Source organism: Elgaria multicarinata, chromosome 11 (genome assembly GCF_023053635.1).
Source record: "Elgaria multicarinata webbii isolate HBS135686 ecotype San Diego chromosome 11, rElgMul1.1.pri, whole genome shotgun sequence".
Classification (NCBI taxonomy): Eukaryota; Metazoa; Chordata; class Lepidosauria; order Squamata; family Anguidae; genus Elgaria; species Elgaria multicarinata.
In genome coordinates, this window is record NC_086181.1 from 18,589,318 (window position 1) to 18,603,559 (window position 14,242).

Consider the following 14,242-nt stretch of genomic DNA (forward strand, 5'->3'; position numbering starts at 1 on the left):
TAATGTATTTGTAGGGAGGGCTGGGGAACTTGTTTCTGCATGCCATGTTTAGTGTGAAGGGATCCAATGGAGAGTGTGGAGAGGTCCTGTGTGAATACACCGTAAAGAAGGGTGTGTGAGTATGTGTGGAGTCAAAGAATCAGATCCTTTTGGCTTGATCCAGGACTTTCCCACTGCTCCTTCCATCTTTTTTCACCCTACGAACAAATCCATTAAGAATGCCTTTGGACTGGTAGCACCTAGGAGACCTGTGTCTGGAAGTAAATATTTGTGCAAAAGGACTGTGAACTCCTGTCTGATATAAAAACCATAAGCTAATAATATAAAAAACATCAGCTGATAATTCCCAGGCTGAGCATATGCTCAGAGGTGCCTTGTTCCTTAATTCTGTGTATTTCTCTCTCCCCTGATTTCCGCATGTGTTAGATATTTATGCTAGACCCCACCCCACGTGTTAGTTTTTATTTGTTCCTGCATAGATTTTTTTTTAATAATAAAAAAAAAGACATAGGAGGACTATGTCTATGGCACTATCACCATGTGCGCGCATGCGCACACACGCACCTCTGCAGCCTGAAACAGAACAGTCCTCTCTACCACTTCAGAATGCTACACCTCGTTGTGCTGCCATTCAGACCCATCCTGAGTGTCGGGGCAGAAAACTTAGCCACTTAGTCCCAGAGTGCCTGTTTCCCTAAGAATCCTTAGCATTCATATTTGGAGCACTTCTTGCACATCATCTCAGGGATCCTTACAATGGCTCAGGTAAATAACTCAACAAAGAAGCTCTGGATCCACTGTGGCTGCAGTCAGGCTTAAAGTAAAATATATAGGAAATATTAAAAATAAATGCTAACAGGGCATTTAAGAGAGAGTGAGCTAAATGTTTTGACTTCCTCCCTCATCATGGACCTATGACCCGATGATGTCCACCAGGAGAAGAGTTCACCAGGAGAAGAGCCTTCAGCATGGTGGCCCCCTTTCTTGATAACTCCGTGCCAGGCAGGTACCAACACTGTGTTGTTTCCAACGGCACCTGAAAACAGCTCTATTCCAGGAAGCATTCCTTAACTGATAGCCATGCTTTTTATTGTCATTCTGTTTTTTTTTATTATAAAAAAACTATATCATTTAAATAGTGTTTTAACCTTTATGTCTTTTACTATTTCACTTATCTTAAAAAATCAGGACCATCATTTAGGGAGGGATTGCTTTACAGCAGCCTTCCCCAGCCTACCACCCTCCTGATGGGTTGGACTACGATTCCCAGCATGAATTCTTTGCACCGCCATCACTGTCAACTACAGTTCCCAAAATTCCTTAGGGGTGCCATGACAGTTATTAGCTGAAATTGGAGTCTCCAATCTTTTGGGGCCTGGGGGAACTTTGAGAAAGTGCCCTGGCACCATCACAAATTAGCTACTGTAGTGGGGTGGAGAGCCAGTTGTGGTGGGGCTTCCAAAAATGTTGGGAGCACCCCCTCTTCTGTATTTGCATCTGCATGAGTGCTACTCACTCCGGCCTCTCTCCCTCCCCCTCTCTCCCCATCTTTCTCTCTGACTTCCTTCCTTCCGTCTTCCCCCTTTCTCTTTTCCTTTCCTCCCCTCCTTCTTCTCTCTCTCTCTCCCCCTGGTTCCCCCTCTCTTTGGCTCCCCTTCTCTTCCCCCCCCCAACTCTTTATTTCTCTCTTCCCATCCTCATGCAAGTATATGGAGCTATTTCTCCATTCATTTGCATGGGGTGAGGAAAGCCCCACTGCCAAACACTTTGGAGGGGAAGAAGGTCCTCCTCTGTCAAGGTCCCTGTTGCCCCAAGGACCTTTGCAGGGGTGGACTTTGCCCGCCTCCCCCAGCTCCATTGGCTTTAACAGGGATGGAAAAAGCTACCCTGCTGAAAATTGGCTGGAGGGGCGGCGGTGAAGGTTACCTTCCTGCCAGGAACCTCGTTGCCCCAAGAGGCCTTGGTGGGGGGCGAATTTGAGCTGTTTTGCCAAGGAGAACTCTTCCTTCCTCCTCCCCTCCCCCCCACCAAATAGATGGAGGAATCACTCCATTCATTTGCAGAGGGGTCAAATAGCTTGGAGGATGCCTCAGCCTGGCCTTGTGGGCACTGCCTTTAGCGCCATCCCTTTTGCCTTTGACGCCACCAACCACTGGAGTGTTGTCCCCATACGCTTCTTTTCCAAAATGGAACTTGGTCTGTGGGTTGGAAGACATCCGACACCCCTAGTCTAACTACTATTAAGGGAGAAGGCAAAATCCCAGGCAGGTTCCCCCCTTTCTTCTGGCTAGTTGCCAACCTGAACTAGAAGGGATAGGATCTCCAGATGGAGAAGAGGACAGGCCTCCTGCACTTTTAATAGATGTGTCCAAGAGAGAATTTCAGCAGGTGTAGCTTACATGACAAGACAAGCTACACCCCCTTCAACACTACTATTAAAGGTGCAGGAGCCTTGTTGTCTTGTCCATCTGGCCACCCTAACTAGGACCAGCTAACTCTCTCTCCGGTGTGAAAGGGCTGTTGTTGCCTATTGTTTATGCCAGCCTTGCCCCTACCTGGTGTCCTCCAGATGTCTTGCACTTTGACCGTTAGCCACTGTAGCCAACGGTCAGGAATGCTGGGAGTTGTGGTCCAGAAGATCTAGAGGACACCAGGTTGGGGAAGGCTGGTGCATACAGTAGGGTGACCATATGAAAAGGAGGACAGTGCTTCTGTATCTTTAACAGTTGCATAGAAAAGGGAATTTCAACAGGGGTCATTTGTATATATGGAGAACCTGGTGAAAGTTCCTCTTCATCACAACAGTTAAAGCTGCAGGAGCTATACTAGAGTGACCAGATTTAAAAGAGGGCAGGGCACCTGCACCTTTAACTGGTGTGATAAATAGGAAATTTCACCAGATCCTCCATATATACGAATGACACCTGCTGAAATTCCCCTTTCAATACCACTGTTAAAGATACAGGAGCCTTGTCCTCCTTTTCATATGGTCACCCTAGCATACAGTCAATCTTGTCCTGCAAATTTTATAGGCTTTTGATGCACTGCAAACACCTCTTTATGAGGGACAACAGATAGCAGAGTGAGTAAGTACCTTTCAGGTAACAGTGCCTTTACTACTCTACCACGAAGGCCCACTTTGGACAAGTGCTATATACATGTGAAGTATTATGGTTTCATAATGATACCAAATACATCTTCAAAAGTGTCTAGTGCTCAATAAACTCTTAGCAGACCCACTTACCTACACATACCTTGTCGGCCTTTTTACTTTAAAAGAAGGTGAAAAAACAATGTCCCTGCGGGCTGTTTTTACTTGCCATAGGTGACCAGGTGAGTGGTTACTTAAAACTGCATTCTGTCAATGTGAGATAGTCTATTACCATCTCAAGCCGGCACGGGTGGGGTTGGGAGAAGGTGCTGTTAAATAGGTGTAGAGATAATGCTCTACTAGACCTATTAAATAGGTAAGGTTTGAAGGTTTCAAATCCACTCCTGCAGGCTCCTCTCCAAAATAGATAAACCCTGATTCTTGAAAGAACCAGAGGCCCACGTCCCCGTTTTTCACACATGGCCGGGTCTCTCCCTCATTTTCCGCCCTTCAGGCCAATGGATTCCTTTTTTCCTTTCCCCGAGCCAGTGACTCTGAGGAGATGGTCTCTGTGTCCATATTGGGTAACACTTCTTCTTCCAGCCGAGACAGCTGCGCCCCTATCGGATTCCCTGCTCTCTCTTTTCCACTCGCTCTCTCCCCCACACACACTCACCATCTTCCCTAGCAGCTGCTTTATCTCCACACAGGACAAGTGGTGCCTTGTTGATAGCCCCATCTCAAGGACACTCTGCCCTCTGCGAGACTGTAAACAGATTCTGCCCAAGAAAAATTTGGTGCCTGAGGCAGAAAATCCAAACAGCATCCTTTTCCTCTTCCCAGTGGCGAAAAATAATAATACATAAATAAACTAAATAATGGACAATGGGCTGCATTTCAATGCCACCCCAAATTCTGACACTTGAAGCAACCTGCCTCACTCCATATTATGGGAGTGCTGGCCCACCACTTCCAAAAGAAGCCTCAAAGTCTGCTCATTTCTCCCTCTTTTGCTCCCTATCCGAACCCATAGGGTTGCCAACTTACTAGAATAGAAAATGAGCTGGCCTGCTCTTCTGTCTTTAAACAGCGGCAGAAGCTGCAGAAATCAGCATGTCAGCCTTTTCATATCTTGTTGCTAAACATGTTTGCCTTCTCGTTAAGAACATAAAAAGAGCCATGCTGGGTCAGACCAAGGATCCATCTAGTCCAGCCTTCTGTTCACACAGCTGTCAACCAGGGACCTGCAAGCAGGACATAGTGCAAGAGCACTCTCCCAACCATGTTCCCCAGCAACTGGTGTATATAGGTTTACTGCCTCTGATATTGGAGATAGCACATCGCCCTCAGGACTTGTAGCCATTGATAGTCTTCTCCTCCAGGAATTTATTCATTCCTTCAAGCTACACTATTGTTAAAGGCACAGCTGCAGGGCCCAGTTAAAGAGTTGGCAAAGTTACTCGCCAATCCAGCACCTGGTTATTTTGCATCCAGGCTATCTCTGAACTTTCATTTCCTCAGACAAACCAGGCTACGAAATACCCCCTGGGGAAACAAGCTCTAATCCTGTTTGGCTGTCTGCCTCCAGTTCTCACTCACACCCAACCTGGCATTGTCTGCAGAGGATGGCAAGATTGGGCATTTGCAGGGTTCCCAAACCAGCGGAGGGACCCATCGCTGTAACATTGGTACGTTTTCTGCTTTGTACCAGGTGTCCCAGGAGATCTTATATGGCCAAAGGGAATTTATTTATTTATTACATTTTTATACCACCCAATAGCTGAAGCTCTCTGGGCGGTTCACAAAAATTAAAACCATCATAAAACAACCAACAAGTTAAAAATACAAATACAAAATACAATATAAAAAGCACAACCAGGATAAAACCACGCAGCAAAATTGATATAAGGTTAAAATACAGAGTTAAAACAGTATAATTTAAATTTAAGTTAAAATTAAGTGTTAAAATACTGAGTGAATAAAAAGGTCTTCAGCTGGCGACGAAAGGAGTACAGTGTAGGAGCCAGGCGGACCTCTCTGGGGAGCTCATTCCACAACCGGGGTGCCACAGCGGAGAAAGCCCTCCTCCTAGTAGCCACCTGCCTCACTTCCTTTGGCAGGGGCTCACGGAGAAGGGCCCCTGTAGATGATCTTAAGGTCCGGGTAGGTACATATGGGAGGAGGTGTTCCTCCAAATAACCTGGCCCCAAACCGTTTAGGGCTTTAAATGTCAATACCAGCACTTTGAATCGGGCCCGGACCTGGACTGGCAGCCAATGAAGTTGTAAAAGGACTGGCGTAATGTGATCTTGCCAGCCAGTCCCTAGTAAACGGGCTGCCCTGTTTTGTACCAGCTGAAGCTTCCGGACCGTTTTCAAAGGCAGCCCCACGTATAACGCATTGCAGTAATCCAAACGAGAGGTTATCAGAGCATGGATAACTGTAGCTAGGCTATCACTGTCCAGATAAGGGCGCAGTTGGTATATCAGCGTAAGCTGATAAAAGGTGCTCTTTGCCACTGAGTTCACCTGTGCCTCAAGTGACAGTTCTGGATCGAAGAGCACCCCCAAACTACAGACCCGATCCTTTAGGGAGAGTGCAACCCCGTCCAGGACAGGGCAAACATCACCTCACCGAACAAATGAACCACCCGCTAACAGTACCTCCGTCTTGTCTGGATTGAGTCTCAGTTTGTTAGCCCTCATCCAGTCCATTACCGTGCCCAGGCACTGGTTCAGAGTTCTCAAACAGAATTCTCAGTTTGTGTGCTCTGCCTCTTCTAGGTTTGGGCGTCCCATTGGAGCGGGGGGGGGGGGGCATGCCCAAGAATACCCCCCCTCCCAAATCCTGGAACTAGCACTGTTCATGGCTCTGCTCCTCTGACTTTCATGACAGTTTGGTATGCAGGAAACAGCCTTTCTCCAACCTTGTGTCCTTCAGATGACTTGGACAGGCTGGGAATTATGGGAATTGCAGTCCATCCCCTGCTCAATGCATAATGACATAGGTATATGCAACCCTATGTTAACATTTGTCTTCATCCTGAGATTACTTGTCTTTTGAAGGCCCTATTTCATGTACAGAATGTTTAATCATAACACTTAATTTCTAAGAGCCTTTAGTGTGGTGGCCCCTTCTCTGTGGAACTCTCTGCCCCTGGAGGTCAGGCAGGCGCCAACGCTAGGTCGCTTCTGGCGCCTCCTGAAAACATCTCTGTTTCGAGAAGGCTTCCCCAGTTGACTAGTCATTGTTTTTCTGGCTCCTTTGTTTTTAAATTGAATAATTTTAATTTGCTTTTTAAATCTTTCTTTTACTGTTTATATCTATGTTCACCGCTCTGGAATCTGTGTCAGATAATTGAGCAGTATATAAATTTGTAAATAAATAATAAATATTGCCATACTGTGTGTAGGTCTGCAGCGTTCCTGGGTCTGGGTCAGTGTCTTAAACCCCATTTATGAGCTTTGTAGTTCGCTCTTTAGCACACCTTATTTTTAGCTCTGGGTACCTCTTTGCTTGCCTTTGTGGGCAAAATAGAGGCTGTTGGGAGAAGTATGTGCCGTGTGTGTGTGTGTTTCTTTCCTTCTCTCTCTCTCTCCTTCTGGAAAGTCGCTGCTAAGTACCAGTTGCAAAAGATCTTCTGGCTGGTAGCAAATCTACCCCTGCAATGACCGCTGTGTCTTTCCCGGACTTAGGGCCTTTCCTGGGGTGTAAACAGCGGCGTCCGTGGACCTCCCATCAAACTCAGGTTTTCTTCCAGGCATCTTGGACTCCCAATCACGTCTCATTAATCCGTGGATAGTTAACCCTTTACTCACTGCGCAACTGCACCTGCCTGTCTTCTCAGCCTGGCACCTTCCCATCCCACCACCCCTGTGCATTTTTATCCTCCCAGCAAATGCTGGGCCTGGGAGGGAGGGAGGGAGGGAGGGCATGGTGGGTTAATCCCTGTTGAACTTGTCTTTTTGAGCAAAAGGGTCGGTAGCACTTGAGGGATGCATCTAGCTTGGGGCGAGGGCGTGTGGCGTATTGCTAGGGAATGGAGGGGGGAGTGCGATGGGGGGGTTTGGGGGAAAGGTTTGAAGGGCTGAGGCGGATTGGCTGCTTGCCTGGTGGATTGTTTGCATTTGTGGGTGGCTGGAATCGGGTCCGTGTGTGTCGTGTTTAATAGCAACTTTATGGGCGTTCCTTGTTAGGACGGCCACTTACAAATTGCCAGAGAAGAGGAGCAAAGTGCATCACCCAAACGAGATTCGCGTACAATTTGCATGTGCTCATTTATATGCATAGGTGCAAATTTAGCAATAATTCTTCTGATGTAAGGAGAAATACAGGACATCTCATCGTGATGGGGAAGACTATGGCCAGGTGACTTAGGTGCCCACCTGTTCAGGTGCTAACTATGGCTGGGTAATGGTTGTGGACTTGGATCAGACAGCCCTACATAGAGGACTGTCCTTTGTAGAAGAGGACATGCAGCCGCCCTAGCCTTTCTGCAGGGACGATGTGCTCAGATAGGTATAGTGATGACACAGCCTCCAAGCCTGTAAGTATGCCCACAAGAGTGTGTTAATTGCGAGGCCTATGGAGCACACAAGTATTGCTCCCCGTATCTTAGAAATGGGATTTCTGTTTGCGGACATTCAAAGGGCCTAAATTCAGGAGAGAGGGGGCAAGGTGAGAGGGCCTTTACCAACATAGAACACCTTGTTCTTGCAGAAAAATAGCAGGAGGTCAGAACCCCTTTCAAAACTGGCCCCGGGTGAATGTATGCATGACTGTTTCCCTCGTGCTTCTGGACAATATCCCTCTGGGGTGCTTCCAGACGAGGCTTTTCTTGAGGCTTTTCTTCTGTCGTTGCCCTTCCTCATTCCTGAAATGTTGACTTTGGGCTCCAGACCTCCAGTATTTCCCCCGTTCAGAGTCTGTTCCTTTCCCTCCCCACCCACCGTCCCCAGTTGTTTTGAGAGAAGGAGGAGGGCTTAGCCACAGGGGTTGGGAGGAACCATAGGAGTCCTAGGAATTTGGTTCAGAGGAAGCTTTATTTGAGCCCAAACCCACTTCTGCCACCACGACTGAATTATGGTGGAGGGAGGATTGCATTTGCAGGATGCTTTTCTTGAACACATTTTTAAGTTTGGGGGGGGGAATGATGGGAGGAAAAGAGATTAAGTAGCTCCTCCCCACTTCTATTCCTTCACTCAAACCTTTGACCTCCCTATTATAAAAAGAAGAAGAAGATTGGAGAACTGTTATGTTTGTCTGCTGTACAATGTCTAGTTTGGCCCTAAATGAAACACATCTGTGTGATTGCCTGAATATACTTTTCCTGACAAAACGTAGAAGCACACTTCCGATTTCGGTATTACAACTCTGAACTCTCAGTTGTTGAAAAACCTGTCACCACCACCACCACCACCATACACGTTTTTGGAATCTGAAAAACCAGAATACCCTTAACAAGTGGAAGTGGGTATTTTGCCAGTCTCCAAATACAAATAAAAGATAAATCAGAAGATGGGTAATGCGCACATTAAATTAGTTCCCTTGGGTAATGCAATAGGCCTAGTTCTCACAAACAGTGGGTAAGATAGTAGACCTTTGTCAGGACTGTACCACTTCAGAGTCTCACATAGAATCATAGAATAGCAGAGTTGGAAGGGGCCTACAAGGCCATCAAGTCCAACCCCCTGCTCAATGCAGGAATCCACCCTAAAGCATCCCCGACAGATGCTTGTCCAGCTTGAATGTCCCTCCATAGAAAATAAAAACTAAATCCCCCTCCATAGAAAAGAACTAAATCCTTACCCATAGAAAGTTAGATGTTAAAAAGAACAGTTCTAACTCAGCCTTCCCCCTGACAAGCTATTTTTCTATGGGCAGGTAAAGTCTAGGTGCAGATTTCCCACCTTATCTGCAGTCTGTGAGAACAAAGCCATAGAGTCAGTCTTGTTTGTGATTAGCCTGTTGGAGGGGATGTTGGTAGCCTCTGGATGTTGGTGGACTACAGCTCCTATCAGCCCTGATGAGAGATGATGGGAGCTGCAGCCCAATAAGAGGAGGAGAGTTGGCCTGTCATGGCTGCTACCGCATCAACTGATCACATGACACTGCTTCACACACCCACACTATGAGTTTCACTCATACGCAGAGTGGGTCGATACATGCCCGTGGTCAGCGTCACATCCCTGTGTGGCCATGCATGCCCCGAGAGAGGCTCTGCCCCTCATTGCTAGACTGTAGCCAGGATTTTAAAGACAAGTTCAACTTTGTCCCGCTGCCGAATGGATTGCTTCCTCTTCCCCCTGCCCTCCACCCCTCGGCACTGCAGACGTTGCAAAAGAGGCTGCGTGCACCTCGCCGTGCCCTCGGCATGTTGCATCGTGGTGACTGCATCGTGGGTCGAGTGGGGGGGCCATCTTGCATGGAGAAGAGAGAGGTGCAGGTTTGGGGCGGCTCTCTGTCCCTCGATCTTCTCCACAAAGACCCCATAAGTGTCCTCTCTCACCCTGTGCTGCTTCTCTCCACTAATGTTCTTCTGTGTGCTAGTGTGCGTGTGTCAGTCCTGTTCATTAACCCGAGACAGAACGTTTGCTGGTGCATTGGGCCATGTCCTTTCTGGATGATGATGTGTGTGTTGGGGGGCGGGGAGGTTGGGAAGAAAAAAGCCCGGTTTTCCTCGAAAAAGGATCTGGTTTTGGTAATGGGGGTTGACAGAAATGAAGAGATCTGGTTACAAGAAAGATGAAGGGCTGAATTCCTTTGCTACAATTGTGCATGTGGTTTTTAAAGGGTAAACAGCGGCTGTGGGAGCCTGATCAGGATTGGGGCCATGGCAGGAAGAAGGCTTTTACCCTTTGCTTTCCTGGTGCAATCTAGTTCCAGATTGCAACCCACTCCCACCGGCCGACTTGCTGTTTACTCTTAAAGGATAATTCGCGTAATTGCTGATCGCGCGCGTGGTATCGCGTTTAGTTCAGCTCCCAGTTTCACGTGGCAGAGGAATCATTAAGCTCTTGCTGGACGGTGCCACTTCAAACTGTCAGTGAGGAGGGGCTCTGTTTGAACGGTCTCCGTAATCCCTTGTGTTTAGAGATGGGACGTGGCTTGGCCCACGGATCGGAGCTCCCCCACGCTTGAGTTAAAAGGATCTTAGGTTGCCAATACTTGGGGAGGCCCTGGAGAGCCTCTGCCAGGCAGACAAATACGAAGTTCTTGGCCAGTGGAGGCTGGTGGCTCCAGTATCAATGGGCAGCCAGTCCGCTCTGGGCTTCAGTCAGGACTCCGAAGAAGTTATCCGAGGTGCTTCCGCGCCTTAGTAACTCCTTCAGAGTTCTGACTGTTTCTGAATGAAACCCAGAGCGGATTCACTCGCCACCATCACCAGCCTCCATTGGGCCAGATGGAGCCAGAGTGTGACTCAATGGGGGGCACTTTGAAGCATTCAACATCAGAATGCTGTTGGCCACTGACTTCTGTTACGTTGGGCAGGGTGCTGGCTCTGGCCACTGCTGCACACATGAACTGGCAACACAGTTCATTTGTCACGGAGCTGCTGTGGAATAGGACTCCCCCTGCCAAAACGTGGCAGCTAGTCTCTCTTTACATCCTCCCACGCCAGCCCCAGTAACCTTTGGCCCTCATAGACTGGAGTCGTCATGTAGGAAATCTCTGTACCCTCCCTCATGTCTGCCTGAAACGTGAAGAGGAAGTGGAGAATAATGATAATTATTATTAATAATAATTAATAATAAATACCCATTGTTGAGAGTTGCCCAGTTTCAACCATCTTGTCCTGCCTGTGGCTGAACGAAGGGACTCAGAAGACTTCCGGCCTTCTGGGCCCCTCGCAGCTCTGTGACGCCACGCACCCTCTACGCAGGGGGTGCAAGGGGAGGGTTGCCTCAGTGGTGTGTGTGATCCTGCTTCGTTTTCCTCTCCACGCCCCCCTTCCGCCCCTTCCCAACTTCAGCCAGAAGAGGTCCCGGCCCCTGAGCTGTCTCCTGAGGCAGAGGAAGCAGAAAACGGCGAGAACAAGGCCCAGCCCAAACGCCTCCATGTGTCGAACATCCCCTTCCGCTTCCGGGATCCAGACCTGCGGCAGATGTTTGGAGTGAGTTGATCCTCCACCCTGCAAAACACCAGGCTGCTTTTTTGACCCATCCTCTTTGCTGATCTCCAGAGTAGGGAGCCTCAGGGATTGACCTGGAAAAAGATGAGGGCCCTGGGTAGCCGCCCAACTTTTTGCCGGACACTGTGGTGCACACTCCAGCACGTTGCTGACTCCAAAGGCCTGGGATGGCACCGCCATGTTGGATGAAAAAAGGGAGTGGGTTGCAGATGCCATATTTCTAGATTGTGGGGAGTGGGGCGGGGGGAGAGACAGGGCCAAGGTACTTGGGATGAGTTGAGTCTCTTGCCACGCTGGCTAGTGGGTGTATGTGGCCATGCCTTCAACAAGTTGTCGGAAAAGCACCAAGTATTTTTTAATGGCCGCTAGCAGGGATGTTGTTTGGCACTTAATGGATTCAGAGCTCAGGCCCACAGGATGCAAATGTGCATTGAATCTATGCATGCTAATTTATATCTATCCTTGCAAATTTAGAAATAATTATGAAGATTTATTTAAATTTCACAGGAGATGAAGCCAGCCAATTTCTCATCCAAATAGTCTCAAATGAAATAAATTCTTCAACCAGATCATCCCAAAGAAATTGAACCAGGTTTTTTTTTAATTCTAAGCGTAATTGCTCTTCAGGGAAATATTTTGGGGGCACGTCTGTTGCAGCATGTAGGGAGAGGGAGTTAACCTTTCCCTCGCCAGCTGTAAGCCCCTTGAAAATTGCCCCCTGAAGAGCAATTAAGCTTAGGAAAAAAATGTTTCCCATTGGCATCAATAGACACTTGGGGGGCCCTGGGAAATAGATTTGGGGTCTTGGGAAATAGTTTTGGGCCCGGGGGGCCATAAGCCTAGACCTAGCAGTACCACTGACATAAAAACTTCGCCTGTCCTTTTTACATATGGTCCTGAAAGGGTCTCTGGGCAAGCAAGGGACTATTTATTGCCTTTGCCAATGACTGACTTTCCCCTCTCTTTTCTAGCAATTTGGGAAAATCCTGGATGTGGAGATCATCTTCAACGAGCGTGGCTCTAAGGTACCCGGCTGCTGCCAAGAACGGGGGGACACGAAGATAAGGGTCTCTGTGGCAAAGCTGTGCAGTGTCTATGCTCTTAGAGTGGCACCACAGAGGTGCAGGATTTGGTGTTGGCAGGGCCAGTCACATCCCACAAGCAATGCCACCCAAGGGTGGCTAGGAGGTCACAGTGGTTTTTCAGAGCACCTCTGACACACGATGTGGTCTTGTTGGTTGTGCCCCAGCATCCTCTGGGATGCTGCAAGGGATTCTGGAGAGCCTCTCTGGGATCATGCGATGCAGGTTTTGTCAGTTGCAAAATGGCCCGAGATGCCCCCCGAGTGCCAAATTCAGGATCCTGAGAATGTCAGCTGCCATAGCAGAATTGCTCTGCTCGATTGAACCAAAGGTTTAACTTTCTAGTCCAGGGCTGTCAAACATTATTATTATTATTATTATTATTATTATTATTATTATTATTAATTTATTTATTTATTTATTTATTTATTTATATAGCACCATCAATGTACATGGTGCTGTACAGATTACACAGTAAATAGCAAGACCCTGCCGCATAGGCTTACAACCTCTTTCAGCCCAAGGGCTGAATTCTATTTTGGAAAAACTCTTGGGGGCCACATTCTAGTTGGGGGCAGGGGCAAAGGGATGGGACCAAAATCCCCCTCCAAAATACTGGCATATTTTAATTTAAAGCTCTTACTACCAGTGACTAAGACTTAGGAGAGGCATTTCAACCTTCTAGAATGGGGCGGAAAGGCCAGGAAAGCACTGAATGATTGGTGGTGAGGGAGTGCAGAGGAAGGGGTGTGTGGCTGTCTGGGGAACCCTGGGGACCGGATTGGGTTCTGCATCCTTGTATTGCTATACAATAAATACTCCCCGGCTGCTAAATTCGAAGGGGGTTCAATGTTGGTGTGCATTGGGGAATTAGCTGGTATCACCTTCTCCATTCACAAATAGATCTTTTTGGCTTCCATGCTTACAAGGGTCTGTTTCTCCCAGGGCTTTGGCTTTGTCACCTTTGAAAACAGCCAGGATGCTGACCGGGCACGGGAGAAGCTAAATAGCAGCATTGTGGAAGGGAGGAAGATTGAGGTGAGGCTCTTTCTTAGTCTCTGTGTGTGGTGTGTTTCAGCATCCAAATGTTATAACCTCTGACTGCCAACTGAAGCTGTTGGAAGTTAGGGATGCTTAGCGCAGCTGTGCATTGCTTCGGCTCCGAATCGAAATCCCAAGCCAAAGCAGGCCGACTCGAACCAAATCTGTCAGGAACAGTAGCAGGTTGGCTCCAGCTTCCTGAAGCGCCTGCCAGTTTTTGAACTGGCGACTCCCTTGAGGAGGCCCAGATGGCTGCAGGCACTTATGGTAGGTCTAGGTAAGGAGCAGGGGGATCACGCAATGGCGGGGCTTATTTGGTGGGGGGTGCTATCGTGGGCACGTCGGATGTCCAGATAATTTGGACATCTGACTCTTGCTCCAGATCTGGATCCAGAATGGGGTGGAGTGGGGCCGATTCGGAACTTCTGAATCGGCCTCTGAAGTGGGTAGGGCAGGCCATGCACAACCCTACTGCTCAGTCCTATAAAAGAGGAGCCTTGATCCATGAATAATAGCAAATCCATTTCTCCAAATGCTGGTCCTTAAGTTAAATTTTGGAGGTGGGGAAATGAAGTATCCTGGAAAAGAGCACTCCGCACTGCAACATCTTGTTGCAGGTTCCACTTAGATGATTTAATGCTCTCCTTGTCTGTCCAGCAGGCAGGATCCGGTGTGTGTGTGTGTGTGTGTGCGTGTGTACCTGCATGCACTTTCAAGGAATACCATCATAGCCATAAACAATCTAACGCTTGTTAATACACTCTAAATTTCCCACCTTCGAGACTGTGTCTGAGTGGCTAGAGCCTGTGTCTGTCCCGCTTCTTTGAGGAAAAGCTGACAACAACTTGACGTGTGTGTGTGTGTGTGTGTGTGTGTGTGAGAGAGAGAGAGAGAGAG

At 48.0% G+C, this 14,242-nt stretch overlaps 1 protein-coding gene across 2 annotated transcripts in view; it reads left to right on the top strand.

The window, feature by feature from the left end:
- LOC134406531 (RNA binding protein fox-1 homolog 1-like) overlaps window positions 1–14,242 on the top strand; it is a 42,588-nt gene that overhangs the window by 19,244 nt on the left and 9,102 nt on the right. For both annotated transcript variants that reach the window (XM_063138002.1, XM_063138003.1), the window contains exons 3-5: window positions 11,064–11,204; window positions 12,194–12,247; window positions 13,250–13,342. In XM_063138002.1, coding sequence (XP_062994072.1) covers window positions 11,064–11,204; window positions 12,194–12,247; window positions 13,250–13,342 — 288 coding nt within the window. The remainder of the gene's footprint in view (window positions 1–11,063; window positions 11,205–12,193; window positions 12,248–13,249; window positions 13,343–14,242) is intronic.